Genomic DNA, 20,307 nt, shown 5'->3' on the forward strand with positions numbered 1-20,307 from the left:
TCCAGCCAGTGTGTATTGTGTGGTGGGAAAACAGTCCGTTGGGAGCAGTGGACCAGGGTTCAGGAGAGGCCTCTGGGAAACCGGCTGCGTCTCTTTCATTCTCATCCCTGGACTGAAAACCCACAAATGACCAATCAGATCCTGTCCATGCCGTCCCCTGGCTCTTACTGTCTCTGCTTGCTAAGTATCCCTGAGGCCAGTCTCTCCCTCCTCTTCCCACGTCTCCCATCTCTGTCACACTCTATTTACCTCTGTCCATCTATCATTCATTTCTTTCCATCACACCCTCCATCCATCATACATCCATCACTGAACCCTCCCACCCATGCATCCCTCCCACTCACCATATCTTAATTTTCTTTAAAGGAATAGTTCATATAAAAATTAATTATTTAAATTATTATTTTGGTAACACTTTGCAGCAAGGTTTCATGTGATAAACACTGGTTAACTGCATTAGTTAAAATGAACTAACAATAAACAGTACTTATACAGCATTTATTAGTCGTTTGTCAATTTTAACAATTACTAAATATTTAAGCCTAAATTTAAGATTTATGTATTTGAATTGGATATTAAAAAAATTCATCCATTAAGATTACAGTTTTAAAATTAACTTAATGTGATGCATATTTGTCAGTCATGCATAAGTGAGACAGTACTATTAAACTGACTGTTTTAAGCATACACAACCAGGTTTATATATATATATATTTTTAATGGATAAATCAAATTTGTTTCAGTCTCATACAATTGAATGCAGCTTATTTTTTTAACTGAATATTTTTTTCACAATAAACAGATTTATGCAGATTTTAAGCCATTTGAATAAATGCATTTTGAAAATATGATTATTTAAATAATCAAATAGATGCAAATAGGTAAATGATCTGACAAATATGCATCACATAAAATGTATTGGTTTGCCTATGTTAAAATACAAACGAGTGGAAATTTCATATGCAGTTCAAATGCATAAATATTACATTTAGGCATAAATATTTTTAATCACAGTTGATTTTGTGTGTGTGTCTTTTGTGTGTGTGTGTGTGTGTGTGTGTGTCATTTTTAGTGCAAAAAAAAAAAAAAAAAACATAAATGTCCTCCGTAGTACTATTTTCCATGACTTCTAAAGCCATATGATGAGGAACAGTCCTAAAAGTCGATTTTCAATGAAAACATTCCCATCTGCTGCAGCTCTCAAGTCTCACACATCATTCTATATATTTAAACTGTTGCAAAATGTTTCTTTACATCACAAACAACAACCAATGCCATTTTATCGTTCTTGTGTAAAGCCATTTTTATAATCTGAATGCAGAAGTGAAAGATATTTACGCACTTTGGTGGAGCAGAATAATATTGTTAGTCAAATTTAAAATTTCAATCCACTCTGTACACAAAGCTATTTTATAGCTACATTCAAAAGTGTTCCACAGACAAAAATAAAGGCATATGGATAAGAAAGGGCATCAGGGTGAATAAACAATGACAGAACATTCATTTTTTAAACACTCCTGCCTTATTATATTCAAATTAATTTCTAACTGCTCATTTCACATCTCTCTTCCAATCTGTCTATCCATCCACCCATCCATCCATCCATGGTACAATAATTTCCATCTGTTTAAGCTCTATAACACCTTTCTTCCATTCTCACCCTCCCCCCCAAAAAAACACCTCTGTTTTGTCTCCTCTCATCCCCCATTTCTGTATAGGACACTCCACCTTCCTGCGACATTCCCAACACGGACACTCCTTCAGGATTCCTCCTGCTGTCGAGCCGGGATGTCCCACCCGCCCCCAACCTGCCTCCACCAGATCCCATGGGATGAAGGGATGGCCGAGGAAGAGGGTGGAAGTCTAATGAATAAGTGATTAAGATTGACAGTGTCTGGGGGTCTACTGCTAGTGGTCCTGATCCCACAATTTTCATTTTCTCTCACTCAACTACACAAGCAGAGCCCATAAACCCACCCTCAGGTCCCTGAAGTATCATTAGCACAGGTGAATGCTATGTTTTTCTTTTTTTTTTTTACCTCCCTAATACCAGTTTCCTTTCTAGTTTCTACTTGGATGAACATCAGGATGACAGTGTGGGTGTTCACTGGCTCATTTTTATGCTCTGGTGCAAAATGCAAATTACACAAACAGGAGAGACCTGCCCATTAAAATGTAATGTATGGGTTCATCAAAAATTGACAGCTCGCAATCACTAGATTTTATTGAGTTAGTGACGTTTAAACACTATTGTTTTCCTCTGACTTATGAATGCAGAAATACAGCATCCTAGAATGGTATTGTCACATGATCCCATTTATTGTATTTACAGGCTAGTTAGTGTAAGAATATAAGAACACCTTTAGCTGGGACTCTTTCACAGTAAAGCAAGGCGTCTCTTTACTGCTTAATTAAGATGAGGTCAAAGAATTCAATGTATAGATCCATTAATATTCTCTTTTCAATTGCAGAGCATCAGTGTTTCCCACTCTTATCACAGATAAAATATCAGAAGTTTTCTATCCATTACAAAAGGGTTTTTAAACAACATTACATGCAAATGTCACTTTTTGTAGGAGTAGAAGGAGAGAACAGGGCTATCTTGGTAACAATGCTATTTTTTTATGAATATTCCAATATCATCATATATCTATGAAAGATGTTTGGTACACTAGAGAACAGAATGGAATAAATAGGTCCCATCACAGGACAGTAACAATGCTGCTATTAATGGTCAAGTTAAAAGTTGTTTTCAAGGCAAAAACAAACTCCATGAGTCCATAAAAGTCCATAAAAATAGGGTCTGATGAAGGAATTTTCCGTACTGATGTTTCACAGATGTTTCTCCATATTTTGAATCATGCAAATGATTGTGTTGTGTTTTAAAGTAAAAAGGAAATGTCTGTAAACTTACCAGTACCTTTTTCGTTTTTCTTCCTTTTTTTTTCTTTTCTTTTCTTTTCATTTCATTTTTTTTTTTTTTTTTTTATCCTGACAGCAAAGTTCCTTTCAATATTGTCCTGGACTTCTTGGGTAAGGTCCCAGTTCAAATTCAGTAGGTATGTCTCAAATATTGCCTGTCTAAAAATCAAGACATTTTATTTGAAGAAACATTCAGGATTTTAAATTAACAACTGAATAGTTTAATATTATTATTATTGTTGTTGTTGTTGTTGTTGTTGTTATTGTTGTCTCAGGGCAACAGAAAAGACTGTTACCATACACTTAAACATGCTTTTTTTTGTTGGATTTTTTAATGTAATTTATAATATTATGTGGTATTCAAAAAGGCAGATTATATTGACACATTTTCAATTGTATGAATAAATTGATAATAAATATCATAAATTGTAATAATTGATATTATTCATCATCAGATTCCATATAGCCTATATATGATATCTCTTGAGAGATATTAAAATGTTTACAAATTAAAATGTATTCATATATATATATATATATATATTAAATATATGACATGTTGTTACTGTATGTTTACAAATCAAAACATACACACACGCACTTTTTGATTTGTAAACATACAGTAAAAACATGTCAGATCAACTGCTCATATTCCAATGCCCTAAATTTTGTTGAAATGTAAACCACCATTTTTTGAAAATGCCTTTCCCCCTGTCATATTGATTTTGAATTGTCATGATGGCTTATATAAGACGAATGAGTCTGAATATTCTCTTAGAACCCCCCGGTGCGCGTGAATTGTGCTTTATAATGTATTATTGATGTGGAAAGACTGTGAGCAACAGTCTGAAGTGCTGCTCGTCCAGCGCGTCGCGGGGGCACGAGACAGCCGCCGCAGCTCGCGCGCTCACTCACACACACAACCGAGATCTCGCGCGCAGCCGGTCGGTCTCTCTGTCGCTGTGCGCTGTCCACGCTGTGGCGAGAGGAAACGGCAGGTGTCAGACTCGGTTCTGATAAGCCTTTTGCACAGCTTCCTCCTTAAACACAGCAAATCGATCCGCTCGGATGATATAGGGAGACAAGACGCGCGCGCGCTCTGCCAAAATTGCTTCATTTTCCGAAGGGATTTGTATTGCAATTTTTTTGGTGGTGAGTATCTTATTTAACATATATTCATCTAGGACGCTTATAATTGGGTTAACGCATGCAATGCATCACAAACGGACTGTATGCTCAGTGCTTTTGCTCTTTGATGCACATTTAAAGCTCACACGTTAAGGTGCATGCGTTTGCAATGCCGGCAGTTATTTTCTCTGTGGTACGCATGAAAATGCAACGTGTTCTCAGGTTATATGTGTGGCCTGGGTGGTTTTAAATGCTAGAGAGAGAGAGACCCCTTCTGTTTTATATGGAGGACGAGGTGCTCTTGAAAAGCTTCTGGGGTCTATTTTGGAAGGAAGAAAGCACCAGCCGAAGCCTTTTGAGAGAGCGCAGTGTCTCCCAGCCATCCTGTTGTCATGGTTACTGCACTGGGAGGCTGGGGATAATATGGCTGTGATTCAGGCTCTCTGTGTATATGTGTGTGTGTGTGTGTGTTTTACTCCACGATGCCTTAAACACAAGGACCCACTGTATGTTAGACACAGGCTGTATTTAAGGCAAAACCTGAGCTGTGATGCTTTGAACAGCTGCAGAGTATCTTGCTTTAATAGCAGCCTCATGAATACTCTCTGGTTGCAAATGATGATGCATCTTAAATGCATACGGTTTTATGTCTGACGATGCAATGCAATGCAATGCAATAGCAATGCTTATTGATCTATTGTTAGCCCAACTATCATAATGAAACAGCGGGGATATAGGCGTCAGACAACCAGACATCCCAGTGCCAGACGAGACACAAGACGCCCTAAACGATCACTTCTTCTCTCTCTCTACCTGTTAAAAAGGTGTGTGCGTGTAAGCCTGGATGCGTTTAATGAGATTTATATCTCTGGGATGATTTAAGTGAAGACGTTGTAAGTGATACGGTGACATGATACAATAGGACGTCTGACCTTGACAACAGTGGAAGTGACAGAACGAGGTGATTTAAATCACATTTACGCACGGCTCAGTAGTTCACACTCGTTTACTCAGCTGTGGTCTCCTTCACAGGACCCCTGACGTGTCAGGAAAAACCCAGTCTGCGCTTACTCTGTCATCTTGAAGCCTCTATTTTGATGTCCCGTAACTCGTTACGCACGGAAAGGCAGCATTACGCAGCCGGCTGTATGTGGGTAAGGTAGACAGCATCGATATATTTAGCGCACTGCAGCTCCCGAGAGAGTTAAATACCGCGTGCTGATCGTTTGTAACGGTCAGTCTTTGTGTGTCTGCGCCCGCGGTGTGCGTGTGCGGCGGTGTCATCTCGCGTCTGAAGAGGGTTAGTGGGTCACGCAGACATCCGGTATCCAGACTACATAGAGATGGAGAAGGGGATGAAGTGTTTTTGTAATATAGTGGCTCTCTTTTGTGTTAATAGTCCCAGACAGGTAGATTGGATAGGTCCGACTGTAGAGAGTAGGCTAGACTATGGATAGATAGTGTCTCATTTAACCCTGTTACTGTTGCACTAGACTTTTTACGCTTATTTTTATCACTGAATATACTTTTAAATAAAAAGTTTTTTATAAGATAATGAATCCCTGACTCCCTAGTGCATAGTGCACCATATAATTGACTAAGATGCATTCTGTTGTGACATTCCATAATTCAACCATTGTGATTCAACTAAATTCTTCCATGTTTTAAGTATTTATATATATATATATATATATATATATATATATATATATATATATATATATATATGTATGTATATGTGTGTGTGTGTGTGTGTGTGTGTGTGTGTGTGTGTGTGTGTGTGTAATATGTTAATATGTATTACATATTTATAATTAGATATGTAATAATGTTTTTTTACATACGTTACATATTAATTTAAAAGTTAATTACATTTGTGATTAAATATGTAATAATTAAATATTTGTTTTATATATGCCTCCACCTGTGTGTATAAATATTTGTAAAATATGTAATTTAGATATTTATAAAAAATATGTATGCAATTAATATAATGCAAATAATATAATTATAAAAAGCAATTCTAGCAATTATAATTGTAATTGTGTATAATATTATATTTATTAAAAATATTTAAAATGTATATTAAATATTTATAAAAATAATATATTTTAATATATTTATAATTATTACTATATTTAAATATCTTAAATATATTAATAAAAATAATATAATTATAATTATATATGTATATTTGTAAAGCATTATAATGTATACATATTAATCTATTATTTATTAATTTGTGGCAACACAGGACAATTCACAATGACTATTGAAAGGCAAATAGATTATTAGATTAATATTGAGGAAATGGTTATAGGGCCTAAGATATAGGCCTAAACTCTTCCATGGATGTGTGTGTGTATGTATGTGAATTATATTTAAGACAAAGACTGGTAATTATGTAGGAGTTTTTGTGAAAGGCTGTGGGTTTGTGATGCTTTTTATTGCACTGTAAAAGTGTTTAGTATGATCCCTCAAAATGTGCCTTATATGGTAACCTGTGAATTACCTGCTTTCTTCAAGTCAAAACGTCATGAATCAATTGGATTACATGAGGTTACACAATTGGAAGTCCTTTTAAAGCATCAAAATAGCTGTCTATGGCAATAACTGCAGATTTTCACATTTTTTCGTGAGTGCAGCTCTCTGTTTTCCTCTCTGCCTCTTTGCACATTTTGTCAGGCCCTTGCTGCGTGGCCAACCCACGATCCCTGAGGAAATACTGCCTTATTTTAATCCAATCAATAAAGATGTGAGATTAAGCCGAAGCTGTCGGAAGGAACTTGCAGAAAAACCAACACACATAAAATGAACAAATTTCACCTCAAAATATCACAGGACAGCCAAAAGGTGGAGGCAGATCTCTCTGAAAGCATGTTGAAGGTTTTTTGGGTGGCAGTGATTGAGTAGAGGTTGTTGATTTGAAGATAAGGCCGTTCTTTGAGTCTATCAGTAATGGTGTGTGTGTGTGTGTGTGGGTTTGTTAAAAGGCCAGTAGTTGTATGAGTGCCAGTGTGTGTGTGGTGTTAAGAGTGAAGGTGACGGACAAGTTCAGGGAAAGTAATTAAACAGAATTGATCGCCCTGAAGACCCTACTGTTCTGCTGACAATACTGGAAGTCTCTCAGTCAATCAGTCAAGTGCACACACACACATACACATCTAAATGAGACACACTGCAGATTTTTGGTCTTTTATATAAAGCTGATAATGATCACCAAACCTCTAACTCCAAAGGAAATCTTTGTGTTTTTTTTAATAAAAGGCATTATATGCTTTATTTATGAATCATTTTGCACTTGAGGACATCTGTTATTGTTATATATAGTGAACTTGTCCCCAGACTACTAGATGGTCTTTACAATACAGATGATTTAGGTTTTAGTATCATATTCAGGGCTCAACAATAAGTTGATAGAATGATTCTCTTGAACAGAACATTTTTACATTCATTAATCTTTAACATCCATGTAATTGGTTTTCTGCTCTGTATTTGACATTGTGATGCAAATTCTGTTGATTTGCATTTGCAAAAAAAAATTATAGAGATTAGAAACACTAGTAGGAATTGACAAATTACAAATGATTGTTTTCTAGCTAAGGTGAGTTCATGAATTCATGAATATGAATATTTTCTTTTTGTAAAAAAAAAAAAAATCTTTTAAAAACAATCATTAATTAAAAATATAAATATCTCAAGGAAAAATTAAATGCTAATAATAATAGCAATAATAAAATTGCACAATAAATTGTTTTAGGGTGTGTGAATAAATAGTGTGTGCACTGAATGGGTTCAGATTAAGATTCAGAATAAAAAGTCTTATAATAATACATATACTACCTAATTTTGAGGTTGATAATATTTTAAGTCTCTTATGCTCAACAAGGCTGCATTTATTTGATCAAAAATACAGTAAGAAACAGTAATATTGTAAAATATTATTACAATTTAAAATGACAGTTTTCTATTCGAATATATTTTAAAAATTAATTTATTCCTGTGATGCAAAGCTGAATTTTCAGCATCATTGCTCCAGTCTCCAATGTCACATTATCCTTCAGAAGTCATTCTAATATACTGATTCAAGAAACAATTAAAACCGCTTAATATGTTTGCGAAAAGCTTTTTTTTCTGGATTCTTTGAATATAAAGTTCAAAAGAACAGCATTTGAAACAGAAATCTTTTGTGGCTCTAAAAAACACCTTTTCAGTGTGCAGATAGTATTTTTTTTTATTTATATATATATATTTTTTTAATTTTATTTATTTATTTTTTTTATTTTTTTTGGTGGGTACGTAAAAATCAGCCTAATTGCCCAGAAAAAAATCCTTATTGTTGATCCCTATTGTTGTTACTGCCAATACAGGCATATCTTGACACATACACAGTCATACGTCACACTCATACATCCTCAGTGAATGATCTGTCATGTTGTTTAATGGGCGTGTGCTGCTGCTGTAGGAATTATGGGTATCTGGCAGATACAGAGCTCAGAGGCTCTCAGGAATAGCCAGCATGACAACAGGGTACTGCACAGCAGCTGAGCCTGAGTGTGTGTTTGTGTCTGTGTGTGATGGAATCATGCATGTGAGTCTAGATGTGCTTTCCATGTGAAAAGATCATCTGCAGCTGGGATGGACTTTGGGTACTGAGCGCCCATGCAGAATGTCAAACATTAACCACGTGTGTTTGAATGAAGAGCCAAGGTCAAAGGTAACTTTCTGAGAGCGTCTTTTGCTAAATGTCACATCAAAATGTTCATTGTGGTGTGGGACAGTGTGTGTTTTTAAAATTCCCATGTCTCTAGCGTTTAGGGGGGGATAGCAGGGGTAAATGGTACAATAATGTAGGAAACTACACACAGTTCACACACCGTTGACCTAATTCAATCGAAATAATGTGTAACTGGTACGATTAAGATGAATTGGTGTGTATTCTGTCAAACAGCACTGAATATAGACATGAAGAGATTTGATTTGTTGCCTAATGTAATGGGAGTTTGGGCCATAGAGCTTTAATGTAATGGAAACTTGGGTTTTACTGCGGTTGGATTCGATCAGATGTTCGGCATTAGAAAGCTTTAAAGAGCACCGTCTGAGTCAGAGCTTCAGAAAAAAAAAAAAAAGCAGCTGAGCTTCACATTTAACTCGGAGGATGTTAGACTGTTTCTCTGCCAGAGAGAGGGATTTTCTGTACATGTGTGCTGTTTAAATTCCAGCCTGTGTTTGTGTGTCTGTCCATTTGGTTTCATCTGGTAAATGAGTATTAAACATGTAATGATGTGCCACTAAGCATCTGTCCTGTTCACTGGGTTTAATGAAGAGCCCAAGAGAAAATGCTCTGAATATGAATTTAAAAGTCACACTTAAGTGTACTTCTCAGTTTAATGTGCAGAGACAACTGTACGCTATACTATTGTTCAAAAGTTTTGTTTTTCTAATTAAAATAATACTTTTATATGGTAAGGATGCATTAAATTGATCAAAAGTGACAGTAAAAACACGTTACAAAAGATTTTAAATAAATGCTTTGTTTATCAGATAATCCTGAAATAGATGGGTCTCAATTTCCACAAAATTATTATTAATCAGCACAACTGTTTTCAATATTGTTAATAATAAATGTTTATTGAGCAGCTAATCAGCATATTAAAATGATTTATGAAGGATTATGTGACACTGAAGACTAAAAAAGTAATGATGCAGAAAATTCAGCTTTACGTCACGGGAATAAATTACATTTTAAAATACATTCAAATAGAAAATAGATATTTTAAATTGTAATAATATTTCAAATTTTAATTAATGTAGCCTTGGTGAGTGTATGAGACTTATTTCAAAAGTTTTGATCGACCAAATGGAGGTAGTGTTCTGGAAATCTGTGTGTGAATTATTTTTGTCATTATTTTGCAATTCTTTTGGTGATGCTAGCAGCAGATTTCAGCTTCAAAGTCGATGTGAAATTAAAATAGACCAGATTTCTTTTGTAACAACACATTCCTGATCCTATTATTCCAGATTCCTTAAGGCACATTATTCTAAATGAAGATTGTCCAAAAAAGTTTGTTTTTTGTAATCTTTCATTAAAATGTAATAACTCTCTCCACCTGTGAAATTAATTTCCTTTTAGGCTGTGCGGGCTAGTGATGGATCGCTCATGAACTTTTCATTTTTGCATCTGTCACGTGAAAAACGAGTGAAAGATTTGGTTCAGAAAACGCAGTAGGGACTGGGAGATCATTTCTGTTTTTCTTAATTAGTCTTTGGATGCATTATCTAATTGGAGTATCTCAGGGAATTTGGAAATTAAAAATTAAATATTTTAATTTAACTCTACTCAAATTAATGACTTGAATAAAGATTAGTCTATTTTGCTGAATGAGATTCAAAGATCCAAGTGAGTAAAATGATCCAGTTTTCCCATCGCTAGTGCGGTCTATTGATTAATGTTCGGCAGATGTTGTAACATTACAGAAGTAAAATCATCTGAAAAAACATCTGTCCTGTCCGGTGCTGCCGCCGCCCGCTGAGTTTAGGGAAGATTCCCCAGAGCAGATGTTAGAAATCAGAGCAGCATTTAAAATTAGACTCAGACTGACCCTTAAATTCACCCTCAGCGGATCGTTCTGGTCTGCGTCTTGTATTGTAAGTGTGTGTGACTCTAGCATGTAAAACATCAGTGGCGCTTGAGGTTTGCTGAGTCAAAGATAATGCATTCTCACCGGCCTGCATTTCTGCAGGGCTGATAAAACACAAAGATGACAGCAGATAATGGAGTCTGAATCGCTGTTTAAACTTTAAAGATCCTGCCACCTGACTGCTTCAGTCTTCAGAATGCTTAATGTCACCTGTAATGTCCAGTGAGCTGTGGTCTTACATGCCGGCCTGACACATTTGCTCCACTTGTCTGATTTGATGGACTGCAGTACTTAGCAAATGGGATGGAAAAATCTCAGATGAAATCTTTATATTATTTCAGTTATATTGTTTCCTAGACATTATTGAGGTTAAATGGAGAGCAAAAGAATACTTTTGCTTAAGTCTTAAATATTTCTTCTAAGCAAAAGACCCCTTTAATCACACACGAGTCTCTTCTGCACTCTTAAAAATAAAGGTTCTTTATTGGCATCTGGGGTTCCATGAAGAACCTTTAACATCCATGGAACTTTTCCATTCCACAGAACCCCAAAATGGTTGTTCTATGGCATCGTTGTGAAAGCCACTTTTGGAACCTTTATTTTTAAGAGCATTTCAGAAGAGATCTCTACTTTGTTCTTAGATTTGTCAAGATATCAAAATGTTGACTATTTTTGATGACTGTCAAATTCTTCCTAGACCAAAATTATTTATCCATTTTAATTTTTCATTGTATTTTTCCTAACCAGACGTGATGCAACTGGCAACCAGTTTGTTTGTCCATTGCCTTGAACATTTGATTGAAATAAAATATTCGATGTTTAATGTACAGGAGTGGGATTCTGAACCAATGAGATTTCACAGTGGGTGTGGCTACCAAGAGTGACATCACAAAAATAAAGGCCAAACGATGGACAGAATGTCCTGTCACTTTATGGCATCAAGCCTGCTTAAAGGACAGTTTTATTTTGTCACTGTATGTGAGCTATTGTTTTAGTTGTTGTATTGTTAGATTTTTAATCACCATTTAGTGCTGGGCGGTTTGACCAAAAATCTGTATCACTGTTTTTTTTTTTTTAAGGATTCTGGTGGTTCGCGGTTTATCATGGTTTGTCCCTGACTGTGCCTTTAAATAAATCAGATTGCATGAAACAGTTGCAGAAACACTGAAATTTAATCATGATTCAAACAAACATTATACATTAAAATATGAGCAGTTTTTAATATAAATTAGATCGAATAATTTCAAAATTTAAAGCAGAAACAGAATGGTCTGACCTTAGCTTTGTGAAATTATGCTAAAAAAACAAAACAAATCTGCATGAAAAAGAAGCAGCAGACATACTGAATGAAAACACAGATTCACTCTCTGACAGCAGGTGGCGCTTATGGAACAGCAGCGATAGAACATGTCATTGGTTACCTTTGTAAACAAAGTAGCACTGAGCATTTAAAAACTACATTATTATATGGAGGTAAGATGAAAAGAAAATACCATCTAAACTTTTGTGAAGACAGTCAGTTTCTCTCAAAGAAACATTCATATAAACCCCCAATTTTGTATTTAGGATATTTCGCTGGTGAACAGTGATCTTGCTCTGCCTGCTCTTTGCATTCTTCTTCAGCATCTCTGGCTTCTGTTAACGGCCATTTACAGTTGGTTTGTTTGCTCAGTTAAAGAATTAGTTGTTGGTTATTAATAGTTTTCCAACCATTAGTTAGAAGTGTATGCAGTTAAGAGAGATCTCCTTTCAATTCACAAAGCTGTCTATGTTGCTTAGTCACTTATACCAGTATGCTGGTTTTTAAAAAAAGGAAAAAACTCCCATAACTTTGAGTTATGAACTATTTAAGCAATTTTTCCTCTGGAAACAGATGGGCTTTTATGCATTCTTTGCCATGGTGGTTTTTAACAGTTTTATCCATACTAATGAGAGTGGATTATGAATAGACAGTTTTTCTCAGTAGGTCCTTATCCTTTATTATTCAGGGCTCACCTCTCAAATCTCATTGCTCTGTCTCACCTTCTTTCTTAATAGGTGTGAACTCTACCCCCCTCCCTTGTTCCTGACCCTGACCTTGTGACCCCAGGCTGCCAGGACACCGTGATTGAGGAGGCCACCATGAGTCAGGAGGGGCAGCATGACCCCCTCCGCACAGACACCCCACCTCCAGATACACCCCCAGCACCTGAGGGAGAGGAGGAGGCTGATGGCTCTACTGCGAAAGATTTGGAGCCCTGTAATGGGACAAAGACAGAGGAGGAGCAGCAAGGTGAAGCAGAAGACGGAGATACAGAGAATAACAGAAACGCACAGTCCAGTGCAAAGGAGGATGAGAAGGTGACATTAGAAGAGGAAGGTCGAAACAGTGAGATTGAGGGCAGCAGCTTAGATCCTGTAACAGAAAACAGTAATAGGGACATCCGTAAAGGTGAAGACACACAGTTGCTGCCACCTCAGAGCCCAGAAAAGGACTCAACCAAGCCCCTGTGCTCTCTAAGGTTAGTAAAATAAGATATACTGTACATTTACATACATTTTAAAAGTTTGATTTCTGTCAGACTGAAGCAATAATCCTTCCTTTAATCCCTTTTTCTTTTTTTCTTTATTTAGCCAGGATGCATTAAATTGATTAAAAGTGGCAGTAAATACTTTTATAATGTTACAAAAAAAATCACATAAATGCTGTTATTTTAAACTTTCTATCTATCAAACAAAAATACCAAATCAGCATATCAGAATGATTTCTGAAGGATCATGTGACACTGAAGACTGGAGTAATGATGCTGAAAATTCAGCTTTGCTATCGAAGGAATTAAGTACATTTTAAAATATATTAAAATAGAAATAAGTTATTTTAATATTTCAAAATTTTACTGTTTCTCACTGTATTTTTGATCAAATAAATGCAGCCTTAGTAAGAATAACAGACTTCTTTCAAAAACATTTAAAACTCCTACTAAGTCCAAATCTTTGAGTGGTAATGTATTTAAGCCTTTAAATATTGACCTATATGTCACATTTACTTGAACAGACAGATGAGGACTTTAGTTCGACTGTAACTGTCACTGGTCAACATACTTAATAATACATATTTTAGCCTCTGAATCAACATTTTGGTCCAAATTAGGGTTGCATGCTATTCAGAATGGAACTGAGAATCCTGAATTTGAATTGAATTTAAATTGAGGAAGCAAACAGGATACAAAATTGCAGTTTGAATGTAAGAAAGTAAAATTCAGTATTTGACACATTATTTCTTTATTATTTCTCTGACACTTCGTCAACTCTAATTTCAGAGAAATTTTGCACCGGTCAAAAGTGCTAAACAAATAAAATTGACTTCCAAAACACACATCCTAACGATCTTTCAAAAAAGGATCAAGCTGTAGTCTGAACAGACCCCCAAAAGATCAACAAAACCCCTTGAAAGGCTTCCATCTTTTCACAATGAATTTCACAATGCCTGGCTTTTCATGTCTTACAAAATATTTTGAATATGAAACACATGTATTACAGAGTTTAGCTGTGCAATTTTCAGTGTCAGGCTTCACAAATGATGTGGCACGCATGTTACAATGAGGGTGGGGAGATATTTTGGGCACTGTACGTGGCAGGGGAGCTGTCCTGAATGATGCTCCTCTCTGCTGGGACTCCTCCACTGCAGTCGTGCTGAAGAACTGTGACAGCAGCCCGACTAAAGATAGGAACACGCACAGCGCATGCCAGCCAGGCTAAGAGCCTTTGTGTATAGTCTAAAGCAAGACCTCTTTAGCCCGTTGTGTCTCTGTGATGTGTTTATTACCGGATAGGTTTGGGAATGCATTAACTGGCATCTTTGTTACTGCAGGTTCGAGAACGGGACTGAAGATGACAGTGAAGGGCAGGAGGATGAGGAGGGAGTCCTGGAAGAGCCTTCAGCACAGGGGAACCTAGACGCCTTCAGCTCCACGTTTGAGCTCTCCGTAGAAGAAGCAGATGCTGAGGTAGAGGACGAGGAAGAGAGGGAGGACGGCGGAGAGGAAAGGGAGACCCGAAATCAGGACAGTTTCAGCTCTACGTTTGAGAGCATCGTCGAGCAGGTCGCCAAGATCACAGCTGTGGATGAGGAAGAGGACGACGGAGAGGAAGAGTACGACAGAACGAAAGAGAGCCAGGATGGCTTCAGCTCCACGTTTGAACGCATCGTTGAATCAGAGCTTCTGAGAGGCGGGACTTGCTACAGCAGTCTGGATTCACTGGACGTGCTGTCGCTCACCGACGAGACGGACAGCTGCGTCAGCTTCGAGGCACCGCTCACCCCTCTCATCCAGCAGAGGGCCCTAATGGGCCCTGAACCTGGGGAGCTGGAGCTGGAGACCGTGCAGGAAGGGGCTGAGGGCGAGTCTGAGCTGGGGACGGAGACGGCAAGGGATGAAGCCAGCTCTGCAAGTCCGCTACGGACCACTATTCCAGGAAGCAGGTCAGAAAATGTCTTGAGCCAGCCGGCACAATGGAGCATCCCTAATGGATTCCACATTGAGCTGCCTGGGAATGGAGAGAGTGGAGGAACGATGCCAAACTCTATCAGGTAGGGATGCAACTAAATCATCTTCTTGATCTGCCCAGTAGATGGCATGCAGCACAAGTTAATAACATGGTCTCAAACTAGTGAGCAACAAGTTTCATGCTTCATGCTTTCTTCCCAGCACAGACAATGGCTCATCTGGAATGGAGTCAAGATTCAATCCACAGTCAATGACTATTTGCTGTTTGTTACTCTGATCCAAACTGCATAAAAATGAGCAACCTAGGCTCATTGGAAAAACATGCCTGTACATACATTTTTACAAAAACACATACAAATCCAAATGAATGAACTGTAGCAGGAATAGAAGCACCAAAAATCTTCTTTTCTTTTCACACAAATCATTATTATGGGGGCAGATTATTGATTAGTAAAGAGTTATTTTCACACATTGTCTTGCACAATACTATGTTATGACCTCGAAACACTTTTACCATAGTGCATGATTTGTAAATTAATACATTATGACATCTGCGTCACATACAGTAACTCTCTCAAAATGTATGGCTTTTCTAATGTAGTAAACTTGCTTGGAAGCTCACCTGGTACTCGCTTGTAGAAGTAAGCAAAATGGCATGGTTGCTTCAACAGATGCGTTTTTATCTCACATTTGCTTTTGTTAACACTATCCATTAGGTTCACAATCAGATTTAATGTTTTCAAACACGATAGAGCATTAACCTTTTAGAGCCACTCAACGGAAGTTTCATTTCCAAATTTACACGATACAATTAACAACAAAACATAGCCAGAATTCATAAAACTTAAAGTTCTTTTAGCGTCCACACAATGGACATTTCACTTTGAAAGTGTTGAAAAATGTGCAAGAAGCATCGTTATATCGTTTTGCAGAAATGTTTCCACGTGCACGTTTTCTAATAAGCCTGGTTTGAAAATGAGAGCCTATGGTGTCTGTTTTGAAGGGAGTATCACACTGTGACCTAGCTGACTGGAAACTTTTTTATATTGCACGGATCTGAGCCAGTATCCAAGAGGAAAGATTTCCACCTCTGGGAGCAAATGAAGGATAGGTCTAATATTGCTGCTGTCTCACTCTCCCTCTCTCTTTGCATCCATCTGGACTGGACGCAGCAGCAGATGTTGTCGTTTTTTTCCTCCCCAGTTTTAAATGACTAGCAGCTTCCTGCCCCCTAGTCTGCCTGAATGAGGCATTGTTTTTAGGGAGTGACATCATCGCCTTTGGCTTTCCTCTTTCACGACGGGAGCCTTGCTCTAGTTTTCAGTCACACTGTGCTTTATCCAAGTGCCGCTTGTCTATGCCTCCATTAGTGTCCTTCTGTATTAATGCAGTTAGATTTTAGTCACTGACAGGGTCAAGACTACATTTGGTCATGTCCAGTTGACCTCCATATTGCACACTATTCATTAAAACTACCGTATTTTAGCATTAGAGGCTAACTTTATTAGCCTGTGGTGTACCAGAGGATGGTAACACTACACTAGCCACATGTGTTTTTCATTAGCAGTTCTTTGGAGTTGCATGGTGGTTGAATGTGGTTGATAAACTCATCACAGAGAACAAAATGAGTGCTGCACAGTGTCTACAACCGCTAACAGAAGGAAAAGAACATATGCTGGTAATTATCAAATCCTCAGAGCCTCACAAGCATCATGATTACTAGGGAGTTACTTAAAACATAGTCTAGTTGTGCTGCATTCAGAATTGCATTGAAAATGCATTTAACATTTCAGTTCAGTTTCTGTAAATAAATATACGAATGTGCGTGCGTGCGCGCGTGTGTGTGGTATATGAGAACTTAAAATAAATGCAAGCTCTGTTTATCTATATCTTAAACCTTTTGTTTTTATACATTTGATCATATTTTTAGCATTATAATTTGTGGACCAGATGCATAAGCTTTTGAAACAGGAAGTTAGTTTTGACATACAGAAGGCGTCCTTCTTTAAATAGCCAACAGCCTTTAGCTTACGTTGCAGCTGTAAACCTTGGATTTGCTACTTGCTATTGCTAGTTAAAGGCAAAGGATGTTTGCATTCAAAAGGGCATTTTATTGGACAAAAAAAGAATGCTATAGCATTTCGAGGCCTTACTACCAGGACCATAACCACCATACGTCCACTTCAGTATTCACATTTTCAGTCAACTGAGTTGTCATTTAGTCAGTCCTAATCCGGAATGCAACCTATCGTTGACTTAAAGCCATAAAACTTTGATTTTGACATGTATTTAAAATATATTCATATTATTAGTGTTTAATGAAAATAAGAGGAAATGCAAGTGAATCCCAAACTGTTCATCAACAAATCCCTCAGTTCAAAGTGTTCTTTGCTGTGCATGAGTGAGTGAGCAAGTGAATGCATGCTTTTATGTAAGATAGCAATTATTTTCTATTAGGAATTCACACTGCTGAAACACATAACACTCTCTCCTGCCATCTCAAGAGCAATCTGTTCATTTTCTGAAGGTTCATGCTTCATTACCTCTCCACTGAGACTGACCTGAGTTTAGACACGATTAAGTGATTGATCTGTCTGCTCTGACTGCCATACAAAGGTCAATATGTGACATGAAATGTGATGCATTTTTATGTATTGCACCTCAGGCGGTCGCTAATTTGTGGGTTTTTTTCACCCGTTTGGTGACATAGGCACAGAAACAATCATCTCAGCCGCGACCCCACCTCCTTTACCACCCCCACGCCTTTCTGAAGCCTGCACCTATCCACACAAAAGAACACACTCATTTATTCTGTCTTTATCAGACACTCATAATCTCCTTCTTTATCTTTCATTGTCACACACATACTCACAAATCCACACTCATGTGCACCCCCATCACACACACACACACACACATGCAAACTTCCTGTCTGGTTCCGCTCCATCCTGGTTGTGTGTGTAAGAGCAGCGGGTGAGTGCTGTCTAGCTGATGATTATCCCTACAGGATGCAGGAGAGCTGTACACACACACACACACACAATCTCTCTCTTTCTGACATCTACACACTGGCTGTGATAAACATTGCACACACACACGTGCATACTTCCATACAACAAAGAGAAAGGATTACTATTGTAATCCTTTGTTTTTCTCCAAAAACACAGGCCTTTTCTTTTTCAAAGGCATCTTGCTTGTGTGAAATCAATATTATTTACTCAATTACTCTTGCAGGTATTGATGCTCACATCCTTTGATAACAGCGTTTGTAGTCTATTAGTGTTATACACTTCCTGAAATATGTCTTAAACCCATGTAGAATAAAATATATATCCTCTAGTTTTAATCCATACATTGCAAAAAACATTTTCTTAATCACTATCTTTGTCTTGTGTTCCAGTAACTATATCTAAAACTCTTTTAAACAAGAAAAAAAATTGAAAGTGCATATATATTTATTCATTTACTTTTTTATGTATTTCTTTGAGTCATTATGTACCTTTCAATGTATCGCAATTTCAATTCATTTTTTTAAATCATTACAATTTATCAATCAGTAATGTTTTTAATATATATTTTTACTATATATTTTTGTTTTTGTGAATATTTTCATGAGAAAAATATATATGTTTCTAATTTTTGTACACTGTAAAAAAAAAAAAACAGTTGAGCCAACTTAAAATTTTAAGGCAACCAGCTTCAGCAGATTTTTGAGTTTGCTCAACTTATTTTTGTAGGAGATTCTCAAATTTTTGTTGTATAAACTTAAAACGACAAGTTGAGGAAACTCAAAAATCTGCTGAAGCTGGTTGCCTTAAAATTTTACGTTGGCTCAACTGTTTGTTTTTTTACAGTGTACAATTAATATATTTTTATATAATGTATTAGCGTATGTGTGTGTGTATATATACGCACACACACACACACACACGCATAATACATATTCATAATAGCATAATACATATATATAGCAATTTATTGAAAAGCAGTCATTTGATCCTCCTTTGAAAAGAGGTTTTGAGGTTTCATGTTGACTTAAAACATAATCCTCATAAAATGTATTATTTTATTACATATTTCCATAGGTAACAATCTTTTCAATACTCAGTTACCATTTAGGCTTTAGCAGAGTGTAAATCTATTACTTTTCTTAGCTGCACACCTTATGGAGCATAAGCTGTAAAATATCTATGGGTCAGTTAGTTTGTTAGCTTCAGGAAAATGCCGGCTAGAGCAGAAAGCCTTTTTAGCACTGTGTGTGGACCTGCTAACGGAGCACGGATGAGCTGAGATGAAAGTGAGCTGACCGTGAGACTCTGCTGAGCTATTAGAAGTGCAGAAGTGAAGATAGAGAATAATCTCTCGTTGCTGTGGAGACAACACCAAAAGATGATAAGGAGAGAGAGAAAAGTTATTACTATAGTAAGTGTGTGTGCATGTGTCAGAGTAAATCATGATGGGTCTTTTTCATTGGCACTGTGCCGTGTTGTTAAATCCTCGCAGGTCCATATCACAGAGAAGTCTGTCTTTACTGGGTTTAGACCCAGTCTATAATTAGCTCTATCCTGTCTCTGTCTGACACTTCAGTACTGCTGTGAGTTGCTCAGCAGCTTAAAGTGACTGCGAGAATGGAGAAGAAAGGTTTAAAGGAATAGTTTTAACATATAAAATATAAACATTTTGTCATTATTTACTCACCCACATGTCATTCCATATGACTTCCATAGATGACTTAATTTCTTCTGTGCAACACAAAAAGGTGTACACAGAAGAATATCCTGACTTAAATGAGGATTGGAGCCGTCAAGCTTCAAACAACACTCGAAAGCACCATAAAGATAAATGCACTCCAGATTTTCAGTGAATAACTTCAGTTTCAGTCTTTTCCTTACACAAAGCTGCTGTGCACAAGTCATGTGAATGACTTTTATGATACATTTATGTTTTTTTGTAATTTTGGAGCTTTTAAGTGCCCTGGAAAAATGCTAAAGTGAATCTCAGAGCAAGGGGATTCCAATGAAGGTTCAAGAGGTCCATTAACTTAATATCCTTTCCATTAAAGGTCCATAGAATCATAACTGTCTCAGATGCCATTATGTTGTATGGCTATGGAATGTAAAAAGCCATGT

The 20,307-nt window shown here is 36.9% G+C and overlaps 1 protein-coding gene across 2 annotated transcripts in view; it reads left to right on the forward strand.

Annotated features, from left to right (window-relative positions):
- Positions 1-3,882: 3,882 nt before the first annotated feature.
- The window catches only part of psd2 (pleckstrin and Sec7 domain containing 2), a 36,397-nt gene continuing 19,972 nt past the window's right edge, over positions 3,883-20,307 (forward strand). The window contains exons 1-3 of one of the 2 annotated variants that reach the window (XM_058797805.1): positions 3,883-4,074; positions 12,729-13,192; positions 14,542-15,261. In XM_058797805.1, coding sequence (XP_058653788.1) covers positions 12,813-13,192; positions 14,542-15,261 — 1,100 coding nt within the window. In that variant the 5' untranslated portion in view covers positions 3,883-4,074; positions 12,729-12,812. Of the gene's footprint in view, positions 4,075-12,728; positions 13,193-14,541; positions 15,262-20,307 lie in introns of those variants that run through there. The other variant, XM_058797807.1, reaches the window with a different exon arrangement.

Source organism: Onychostoma macrolepis, chromosome 14, assembly GCF_012432095.1.
Source record: "Onychostoma macrolepis isolate SWU-2019 chromosome 14, ASM1243209v1, whole genome shotgun sequence".
NCBI classification, from domain to species: Eukaryota; Metazoa; Chordata; class Actinopteri; order Cypriniformes; family Cyprinidae; genus Onychostoma; species Onychostoma macrolepis.